Raw genomic sequence first — 12,440 nt, forward strand, 5'->3', positions numbered from 1 at the left:
CCCATCCCGCACACACACATTACACTCCCCACACACACTCATCCCAGCCACACACACATATTACACTCCCCCACACACACTCATCCCAGCCACACACACACATTACACTCCCCACACACACTCATCCCAGCCCCACACACACATTACACTCCCCACACTCATCCCTGCCGCACACACACATTACACTCCCCACATACACTCATCCCAGCCGCACACACACATTACACTCCCCACACACACTCCTCCCAGCCCCACATACACGTTACACACCCCACACACACTCATCCCAGCCCCACACACATTACACTCCCCCCACACACTCATCCCAGCCGCACACACACATTACACTCCCCACACACACTCATCCCAGCCGCACACACACATTACACTCCCCACACACACTCATCCCAGCCGCACACACACATTACACTCCCCACACACACTCATCCCAGCCGCACACACACATTACACTCCCCGCACACACTCCTCCCAGCCGCACACACACATTACACTCCCCGCACACACACCATCCCAGCCCCACACACACATTACACTCCCCACACACACTCATCCCAGCCACACACACACATTACACTCCCCACACACACTCATCACAGCCGCACACACACATTACACTCCCCACACACACTCATCCCAGCCGCACACAGACATTACACTCCCCACACACACTCATCCCAGCCACACACACACATTACACTCCCCACACACACTCATCCCAGCCGCACACACACATTACACTCCCCACACACACTCATCCCAGCCGCACACACACATTACACTCCCCACACACACTCATCCCAGCCGCACACACACATTACACTCCCCACACACACTCATCCCAGCCACACACACACATTACACTCCCCACACACACTCATCCCAGCCACACACACACATTACACTCCCCACACACACTCATCCCAGCCCCACACACACATTACACTCCCCACACTCATCCCTGCCGCACACACACATTACACTCCCCACACACACTCATCCCAGCCGCACACACACATTACACTCCCCACACACACTCATCCCAGCCCCACACACACATTACACTCCCCACACTCATCCCTGCCGCACACACACATTACACTCCCCGCACACACACCATCCCAGCCCCACACACACATTACACTCCCCATACACACTCATCCCAGCCCCACACACACATTACACTCCCCACACACACTCATCCCAGCCGCACACACACATTACACTCCCCACACACACTCATCCCAGCCCCACACACACATTACACTCCCCACACTCATCCCTGCCGCACACACACATTACACTCCCCGCACACACACCATCCCAGCCCCACACACACATTACACTCCCCATACACACTAATCCCAGCCCCACACACACATTACACTCCCCACACACACTCATCCCAGCCACACACACACATTACACTCCCCACACACACTCATCCCAGCCGCACACACACATTACACTCCCCACACACACTCATCCCAGCCCCACACACACATTACACTCCCCACACACACTCATCCCAGCCGCACACACACATTACACTCCCCACACACACTCATCCCAGCCCCACACACACATTACACTCCCCACACTCATCCCTGCCACACACACACATTACACTCCCCGCACACACACTCATCCCAGCCGCACACACACATTACACTCCCCACACACACTCATCCCAGCCACACACACACATTACACTCCCCACACACACTCATCCCAGCCACACACACACATTACACTCCCCACACACACTCATCCCAGCCCCACACACACATTACACTCCCCACACACACTCATCCCTGCCGCACACACACATTACACTCCCCACACACACTCATCCCAGCCGCACACACACATTACACTCCCCACACACACTCATCCCAGCCCCACACACACATTACACTCCCCCACACTCATCCCTGCCGCACACACACATTACACTCCCCGCACACACACCATCCCAGCCCCACACACACATTACACTCCCCATACACACTCATCCCAGCCCCACACACACATTACACTCCCCACACACACTCATCCCAGCCGCACACACACATTACACTCCCCACACACACTCATCCCAGCCCCACACACACATTACACTCCCCACACTCATCCCTGCCGCACACACACATTACACTCCCCGCACACACACCATCCCAGCCCCACACACACATTACACTCCCCACACACACTCATCCCAGCCCCACACACACATTACACTCCCCACACACACTCATCCCAGCCACACACACACATTACACTCCCCACACACACTCATCACAGCCGCACACAGACATTACACTCCCCACACACACTCATCTCAGCCACACACACACATTACACTCCCCACACACACTCATCCCAGCCGCACACACACATTACACTCCCCACACACACTCATCCCAGCCCCACACACACATTACACTCCCCACACTCATCCCTGCCACACACACACATTACACTCCCCGCACACACACCATCCCAGCCCCACACACACATTACACTCCCCATACACACTCATCCCAGCCCCACACACACATTACACTCCCCACACACACTCATCCCAGCCACACACACACATTACACTCCCCACACACACTCATCCCAGCCGCACACAGACATTACACTCCCCACACACACTCATCCCAGCCGCACACACACATTACACTCCCCACACACACTCATCCCAGCCGCACACACACATTACACTCCCCACACACACTCATCCCAGCCACACACACACATTACACTCCCCACACACACTCATCCCAGCCTCACACACACATTACACTCCCCACACACACTCATCCCAGCCGCACACACACATTACACTCCCCACACACACTCATCCCAGCCGCACACACACATTACACTCCCCACACACACTCATCCCAGCCCCACACACACATTACACTCCCCACACACACTCATCCCAGCCGCACACACACATTACACTCCCCACACACACTCATCCAGCCCCACACACACTCATCCCAGCCTCACACACACATTACACTCCCCACACACACTCATCCCAGCCGCACACAGACATTACACTCCCCACACACACTCATCCCAGCCGCACACAGACATTACACTTCCCACACACACTCATCCCAGCCACACACACATTACACTCCCCACACACACTCATCCCAGCCGCACACACACATTACACTCCCCACACACACTCATCCCAGCCGCACACACACATTACACTCCCCACACACACTCATCCCAGCCCCACACACACATTACACTCCCCACACACACTCATCCCAGCCGCACACACACATTACACTCCCCACACACACTCATCCCAGCCCCACACACACATTACACTCCCCACACACACTCATCCCAGCCGCACACACACATTACACTCCCCACACACACTCATCCCAGTCGCGCACACACATTACACTCCCCACACACACTCATCCCAGCCGCACACACACATTACACTCCCCACACACACTCATCCCAGTCGCGCACACACATTACACTCCCCACACACACCATCCCAGCCGCACACACACATTACACTCCCCACAGACACTCATCCCAGCCCCACACACATTACACTCCCCACACACACTCATCCCAGCCCCACACACATTACACTCCCCACACACACTCATCCCAGCCCCACACGCACATTACACTCCCACACACACTCATCCCAGCCCCACACGCACATTACACTCCCCACACACACTCATCCCAGCCCCACACACACATTACACTTCCCACACACACTCATCCCAGCCGCACACACACATTACACTTCCCACACACACTCATCCCAGCCGCACACACACATTACACTCCCCACACACACTCATCCCAGCCGCACACACACATTACACTTCCCACACACACTCATCCCAGCCGCACACACACATTACACTCCCCACACACACTCATCCCAGCCAACAAGATGGCAGTGGTTGTGCCGGAGCGCGGCCCATACAGCTGATGGGCCGGCTGGGGCCAAAGGGCACCCGGGGGTGGGTTGCCCTAGGGGAGGTGGGGGTGGCATACGACCCAAGGCACTAAGTTGACAGTGGGCTGTCAGCGGCGTGCGCAGCTGCATGGCTGCTTTGCCGGCTGCGGCAATGGTGTGCCGTGCCCGTCCACCCCGACCCCACAGCCCACCTCCTCGTCAGCCCGCACTACTCCCCCCCAGTCGTGGCAGACGCCCCCCTCCCCCCCGGCCAGCGGCACAACTGTCAGCACACTGTGGCGATGTTGGACACATTCCGTCCCCCTCCCCCTCTCTCTCCCTCAGCAGCCGCCCCGCCGGTTTCACCATTTTTAAACGCAGAAGTGAACCTCGTCGTCGGGAACTCGGCCCATCGGAGGGGGAGCATTGCGGAGGCCCCGGGGAATACCAGGTCGGACCCGCTGATGATATGCAAACGGTGTTTACTGCTCGTGTGTTCCGGAACGCACTGACGTCGTTGTCGAGGCGACGGAGAATTGTGATTTGACATGAAACTGACGCCTGCCATGATTTTGGCGTTGGAATCGATTCTCCGGCCAATCGCGGTTCCCGATTCTGGCGTCCGCCAACGGAGAATCTCACACATGTCCTCTCTCGATAATGGCCAGAACGTGGGTCAGAGAGGATTCTCGATAATGGCCAGTACGTGGGTCAGAGAGGATTCTCGATAATGGCCAGTACGTGGGTCAGAGAGGATTCTCGATAATGGCCAGTACGTGGGTCAGAGAGGATTCTCGATAATGGCCAGTACGTGGGTCAGAGAGGATTCTCGATAATGGCCAGTACGTGGGTCAGAGAGGATTCAGACACAATCACACATCCCTCTACAGGAATGCATCATGGTACCTGTTATAATGCTGAATAATAATCCCAGGGTGAAGTTTACAGAAACACTGCCTATTCTATCGTTATATTTAACTGTCTGCTCATGACAAAGCCAGATTATTACAATTATTATTGTCGTTCAAACCTCACTGGATTTTCCCAGTTACCTGATCTCTCTCTATCGCCACCTCCTGCATTTGCTGCAAGGTTGACTCAATGCGATCTCTGTACATCTGGGATTCCTTCTGCAAAGTCATGCACTGGAGCTCAAACACCTCCTTCTCCTCCAGGATCTTCACACAATGAGAGAGGGAAAGATGGGAATAAGGATTATCAAGCAGCTATGGCTGGACCGATTGAAGAATATTATCCCTGGAATGAGCTGACTCAGTGCAGCTCGACTCCAGAAAATGGGGAGTTACCGGAATATCGGGCTGAGGACCATTCAGCCCTTCGATCCTGCCACACCATCCAATCAAATCATGGTTAATGTGTTTGTTACCCTCAAATTCATTTCCATTATCCCAGAGTCCCTTGTAGATTAAACATCTCTCAGACTTCAATGATTTTATTAAATTATGAATAAATTGATAATTTATTATTTATTTAAAGTGTAACCTCGCCATAACTTAACGAAAGGTGAAGGAGGGCGGTGAAGAAGCAAATAAGAGAAGCAAAGAGCGAGTATGAAAGGATACTGGCAGCGAAGATGAAATGGAATTGCCAAAGTATTCTGCGGGCTCTGAAATGGTAAAGGGGAGAGTGGGGCCGACTAGCGACCAAAATGGGGATTTACACAGAGAGCATGGCTGAGGTATTAAGTGAATAGTTTGCACCTGTCTTTACCAAGAATAAAGAACAAAGAACAAAGAAAAGTACAGCACTGGAACAGGCCCTTCAGCCCTCCAAGCCCGTGCTGACCATGCTGCCCGTCTAACTAAAATCTTCTACACTTCCTGGGTCTGTATCCCTCTATTCCCATCCTATTCATGTATTTGTCAAGATGCCCCTTAAATGTCACTATCGTCCCTGCTTCCTACCATCTCCTCCGGCAGCGAGTTCCAGACACCCACTACCCTCTGTGTCAAAAACTTGCCTCGTACATCTCCTCTAAATCTTGCCCCTCACACCTTAAACCTATGCCCCCTAGTAATTGACCCCTCTACCCTGGGGAAAAGCCTCTGGCTATCCACTCCGTCAATGACCCTCATAATTTTGTAGACCTCTATCAGGTCGCCCCTCAACCTCCGTCGTTCCAGTGAGAACAAACCAAGTTTAGTCAACCTCTCCTCATAGCTAATGCCCTCCATACCGGGCAACATCCTGGTAAATCTCTTCTGCACCCTCTCTAAAGCCTCCACAGCCTTCTATCATAGAATTTACAGTGCAGAAGGAGGCCATTCGGCCCATCGAGTCTGCACCGGTTCTTGGAAAGAGCACCCTACCCAAGGTCAACACCTCCACCCTATCCCCATAACCCAGTAACCCCACCCAACACTAAGGGCAATTTTGGGCACTAAGGGTAATTTATCATGGCCAATCCACCTAACCCTGCACATCTTTGGCAGTGTGGTGACCAGAATTGAACACTATACTCCAAGTGTGGCCTAACTAAGGTTCTATACAGCTGCATCCGCTGCAAGGGAGAAGATGCTACCCAGGACATGGTGACAGAGGAGGAATTCTAATACTAGATGCGTCTAAAATTGATGAGGAAGAGTTTTTGGAGATCCCGTCTGTTAAAGTTGGCAAAGCACCAGGACCAGATGGGCAACATCCAAGGATACTGAGGGAAGTCAGGATGGAAACTTCAGAGGCACCGGCCATAATTTGTCAGTTTTCCTTAGACTGAGGGATGGGCCCAGAACACTAGAGAATTGTAAACATTACACCCTTGTCAAAAAAAGGATGTAAAGATAATCCTAGTGTTATGGGCCAGGGTTTTCGAGAACCCCAAAGTGTATCATGGTGTTTACCTGACCCACACCTTTTAACGGATTGCGGTATGGGGAGCACACGGCCCACTCTGCAGGTGTGGTACAGCAGAAATGGAAAAGTATTTTTTAAAGCAAAACAATGTTTATTCTATGAACCCAAGTTAACCTTTTTAAAACATACAGTGAACATCTTAGCAACCATCAATTCAAATACAACCCCCAAAGAATACAACACTAAGTAATTCTTACTTTCCTTTTAACATTCATAAGACTTAAAACACCTTTTACCAGAAGCACATCAGGTTAAAGTCGCTACTGTTATTAGTTTTACTTACAGTCTTTAGATTACAGAGAGTCTCGAATATACCTTCTGGCTGTGACTGCAGCTATCCAGCTCTGAAAACGAAACTAAAAGAGACCCTGCAGTAAACAGCCTAAAATGAAAGTAAAAAGCTGACAGACAGGCCAGCTCCACCCACTCTGACATCACTGCAGTAATAATACCCATTTCTTAAAGGTACTCTCACTACAGATATGTATATACATACCCATTTATAAACACCCATTTCTTAAAGGTACTCTCACATGACACCAGCGACTAAATTTTGGGGATAATACATTTAGTTTCCGTGTCCAAATCATTAATATATAATGTAAACAGTTGGGATCCTAGCATAGATCCCTGTGGTACCCCACTAGTCAACGCCTGCTAATCACAAAAAGATCCACTTATTCCACCTTCTTGTTTCCTGTCAGGTGGCGGAGTCCAGAACTAGGGGGTCAAAGTTTGAGGATAAGGGTAAACCTTTTAGGGACTGAGGTGAGGATAAACTTCTTCACCCAGAGAGCGGAGAATCTGTGGAATTCACTCCCACAGAAAGTAGTTGAGGCCAAACGTTGTGTAATTTCAAGAAGGAATTTGATACAGGTCTTGGGGAAAGGGATCGGGGGATATGGGGGGAAGGTGGGTTCAGGGTATTGAACTTCATGATCAGCCGTGATCAGAATGAATGGCGGAGCAGGCTCGATGGGCCGAATGGCCTCCCCTTGCTTCTTTTTTCTATGTTTCTATGTTTGAAGTATTGGAAAATAAATGCCACCCCTGCCAGTGACACCCACATCCCAGAATACGGAAAGGGAAAACCCACCGTATCCCGTATTTCTTCAACATCCCGCAGCTCCTTGCGAAGACTGTAAATGCTGTTGACAAGTTCTTGGTGCTCCTCCAGTGCTGTCCTCCGATCATCTTCCAAAATCTGGATGTACATCTTATTTTTATCAACTTTGTCAGCCTGCAATTTGTGTGTCAATCAAATTAATCCAGATTAGATCAACGAGCATCGCAGATTGTTTCTGTCTCTTAGCTACAATATACAGGTTAAGTGGACATATGGAGTTAATTATAAAGCAACTGATTATATGGAAGTACAGTGGAGAGGGTTAAAATGAACACCCCCTAAAGACTGAGACTCACTGAGGTAATGTCACTCGGCCACTAATTGGCCCCAGGTTACTGCTCTGGGGACAGGGGTTCAATTCCCACCACAGCAACTGATGGAATTTAAATTCAGTTAATAAACTCTGGAATTGAAAACTAGTCTCAGGAAGGGTGATCATTGCAACAAACAACAAAACCCATCTGGTTCACTAATGATCCTTTTGGGAAGGAAATCTGCCGTCCTTACCTCACCTGCCCGACAGGTGACTCCACACCCACAGCAAGGGGCTGACACATCATCGGACATCGAATTTACAGTGCAGAAGGAGACCATTCGGCCCATCGAGTCTGCACCGGCCATTGGGAAGAGCACCCTACTCAAGCCCATGCCTCCACCCTAACCCCGTAACCCAGTAACCCTGCTTCACCTTTTTGGACACTAAGGGGCAATTTATCATGGCCAATCCACCTAACCTGCACATCTTTGGACTGTGGGAGGAAACCGGAGCACCCGGAGGAAACCCACGCAGACACGGGGAGAACGTGCAGACTCCGCACAGACAGTGACCCAGCGGGGAATCGAACCCGGGACCCTGGAGCTGTGAAGCGACTGTGCTAACCACTGTGCTACTGTGCTGCCCACTGCAATGGCCTAATAAGCCACTCAGTTCAAGGGCAATTAGGGATGGGCAACCAGCGACACCCACATCCCACAAAAGGGTAGAAAATAAACTCAAGTAACTAAAATATACACGGCATTCTCAACCCACAATGCACCAAATAACGTCAACAGCTGAAATTCATTGAAGTCTCAACGCGATGGATCAATGGTCGGTGGGAAAAGCAGCCGTTTCTTTCAATGAGTCAGACGAAGGTCACTGGCCCTCCCCCTTCAGAATTTGGTCCACTTATCTGAGGTAGCCAGGATGTGGAGGTGCCGGCGTTGGACTGGGGTGAGCACAGTAAGAAGTCTGACAATGTTCATTTGAAACAAACCTGTTGGACTTTAACCTGGTGTTGTAAGACTTCTATCTGAGGAAGGATATAGTTGCCATAGAGGGAGCGCAATGGAGGTTCACCAGAATACTCCCGGGATGGCGGGATTGTCTGATGAGGAGGGATTGGGGAGACAGGATCTGTATTCTCAGAGTTTCGAAGAACGAGGGTGACCTTATTGAAACTTGCACGATTCTTACAGGGTTCCCGATGTGGAGGGGACATTTCCTCTGGCTGGGGGGTCTAGAACCAGGGGACATAATCCCAGAATAAGGGGTCGGCCATTTGAGACTGAGATGAGTGGGAATTTCCTCACTCAGAGGGTTGGGGAATCTTGGGAATTCTCTAACCCGGGAGGATGTGGAAGATCAATCACTGAACATGTCCAAGGCAGAAATCGATAGATCCCTGGAAACGAAGGGATATGGGGATAGCACGGAAAGCGGGACCAGCAGCCATGATGGGTTTGAATGGCCCATTGAAGGAGAAGGCTCTAAGGGCTGAATGGCCTACGTCTGTCCCCCTGTTCCTATTAATTCCGCCCAGAATTCATTCCAATAGCGACACTACCACTTTTAACTAAAACTAGATTCTAGACACTCAGCAGCAAACATGACTCGGAGTGAGTTGGGAGGCGGGAGCAGAGTTTAGGATGAGCTGATGCTTATGGAGGGCAGGAGCCAGGAGTCTGGATTAAACAAAGGCATAAATGAGGGTGAGGATAATTAAGGTGAGGAGAATGAGGGTGAGGGGAATGAGGGTGAGGGAATGAGGGTGAGGGGTATGAGGGTGAGGGGTATGAGGGCGAGGGGTATGAGGGTGAGGAGTATGAGGGCGAGGGGTATGAGGGCGAGGGGTATGAGGGTGAGAAGTATGAGGGTGAGGAGTATGAGGGTGAGGGGAATGAAGGTGAGGATTATGAGGGTGAGGGGTAAGAGGGTGAGGGGAATGAAGGTGAGGATTATGAGGGTGAGGAGTATGAGGGTGAGGGGGATGAGGGTGAGGAGTATGAGGGTGTGGAGTATGAGGGTGAGGGGAATGAGGGTGAGGGGAATGAGGGTGAGTGGAATGAGGGTGAGGGGGATGAGGGTGAGGGGGATGAGGGTGAGGAGTATGAGGGTGAGGAGTATGAGGGTGAGGAGTATGAGGGTGAGGGGAATGAGGGTGAGTGGAATGAGGGTGAGGGGAATGAGGGTGAGGGGAATGAGGGTGAGGAGTATGAGGGTGAGGGGAATGAGGGTGAGGGGAATGAGGGTGAGGGGAATGAGGGTGAGAAGTATGAGGGTGAGGGGAATGAGGGTGAGGGGAATGAGGGTGAGGAGTATGAGGGTGAGGGGAATGAGGGTGAGGGGAATGAGGGTGAGGAGTATGAGGGTGTGGAGTATGAGGGTGAGGGGAATGAGGGTGAGGGGAATGAGGGTGAGGGGAAACAATTTCAGAGCGAGTTACAAAATGTAATCCAGTCAGGGCAGCATGGTGGCACAGTGGCTAGCATTGCTGCCTACGGCGCTGAGGACCCGGGTTCGAATCCCGGCCCTGGGTCACTGTCCGTGAGGAGTTTGCACATTCTCCCCGTGTCTGCGTGGGTTTCGCCCCCACAACCCAAAAGATGTGCAGGGTAGGCGGATTGACCACGCTAAATTGCCCCTTAATTGGAAAAAATAATTGGGTACTCTAAATTTATAAAAAAAAAAAAAAAAAAAAATGTAATCCAGTCCACAGAACAGACCTCACAAGTGAGCATGTGGAATAGGAAGAATCCAAGCGGATAATTCCCGCCCTCCTCACCTGCAGGGGACGGATCAGCTCCTGGAATAGGAAGGATAATTCCCGCCCTCCTCACCTGCAGGGGACGGATCAGCTCCTGGATTTTTGCCTTCAGTAAATCGTTTTCCTTTTGAACTTCCCAGATCAGCTCCTGTTTGGGTCTCTGCTCCATGGCATGTTTGAGTTTCATGGTGTGTGTACGTTCCACTTTACAACCATCCTCCGCAAGCATTAGGCTGTGTTTCAACTTCTCAATCTGCAGCAATGTTTACAATTCTCAGTTTATAGTCACGGAATTCATCATCACCACGGCAACATCAGAGACACCTCATCCAACATTCTTCTATTGGTCAGGCCCATTAAGATAGTGAACAATGGGAGTGAACGGGAAGGGGTTTGATCCATTGGGATTGTGTACAATGGGAGTGAATGGGAAGGGGTTTGATCCATTGGGATTGTGAACAATGGGAGTGAATGGGAAGGGCTTTGATCCATTGGGATTGTGTACAATGGGAGTGAATGGGAAGGGGTTTGATCCATTGGGATTGTGTACAATGGGAGTGAATGGGAAGGGGTTTGATCCATTTGGAATGTGTACAATGGGAGTGAATGGGAAGGGGTTTGATCCATTGGGATTGTGAACAATGGGAGTGAATGGGAAGGGGTTTGATCCATTGGGATTGTGTACAATGGGAGTGAATGGGAAGGGGTTTGATCCATTGGGATTGTGTACAATGGGAGTGAATGGGAAGGGGTTTGATCCATTGGGATTGTGTACAATGGGAGTGAATGGGAAGGGGGTTGATCCATTTGGAATGTGTACAATGGGAGTGAATGGGAAGGGGTTTGAGCCATTGGGATTGTGTACAATGGGAGTGAATGGGATGGGGTTTGATCCATTGGGATTGTGTACAATGGGAGTGAATGGGAAGGGGTTTGATCCATTGGGATTGTGTACAATGGGAGTGAATGGGAAGGGGTTTGATCCATTGGGATTGTGTACAATGGGAGTGAATGAGAAGGGGTTTGATCCATTAAGATAGTGTACAATGGGAGTGAATGGGAAGGGGTTTGATCCATTGGGATTGTGTACAATGGGAGTGAATGGGAAGGGGTTTGATCCATTGGGATTGTGAACAATGGGAGTGAATGGGAAGGGCTTTGATCCATTGGGATTGTGAACAATGGGAGTGAATGGGAAGGGGTTTGATCCACTGGGATTGTGAACAATGGGAGTGAATGGTAAGGGGTTTGAGCCATTGGGATTGTGTACAATGGGAGTGAATGGGAAGGGGTTTGAGCCATTGGGATTGTGAACAATGGGAGTGAATGGGAAGGGGTTTGAGCCATTGGGATTGTGAACAATGGGAGTGAATGGGAAGGGGTTTGATCCATTGGGATTGTGAACAATGGGAGTGAATGGGAAGGGATT

The 12,440-nt window shown here is 50.9% G+C and overlaps 1 protein-coding gene across 1 annotated transcript in view; it reads right to left on the minus strand.

The window, feature by feature from the left end:
* Positions 1–5,016: 5,016 nt before the first annotated feature.
* Positions 5,017–12,440, minus strand: part of card9 (caspase recruitment domain family, member 9) — a 35,533-nt gene continuing 28,109 nt past the window's right edge. Inside the window, exons 5-7 of the mRNA XM_038781806.1 lie at positions 11,085–11,264; positions 7,956–8,099; positions 5,017–5,163 (exon numbers count right to left, since the gene is read on the minus strand). Of these exons, the coding sequence (XP_038637734.1) occupies positions 5,017–5,163; positions 7,956–8,099; positions 11,085–11,264 (471 nt within the window). The remainder of the gene's footprint in view (positions 5,164–7,955; positions 8,100–11,084; positions 11,265–12,440) is intronic.

This window comes from Scyliorhinus canicula, chromosome 21 (genome assembly GCF_902713615.1).
Source record: "Scyliorhinus canicula chromosome 21, sScyCan1.1, whole genome shotgun sequence".
NCBI lineage: Eukaryota > Metazoa > Chordata > Chondrichthyes > Carcharhiniformes > Scyliorhinidae > Scyliorhinus > Scyliorhinus canicula.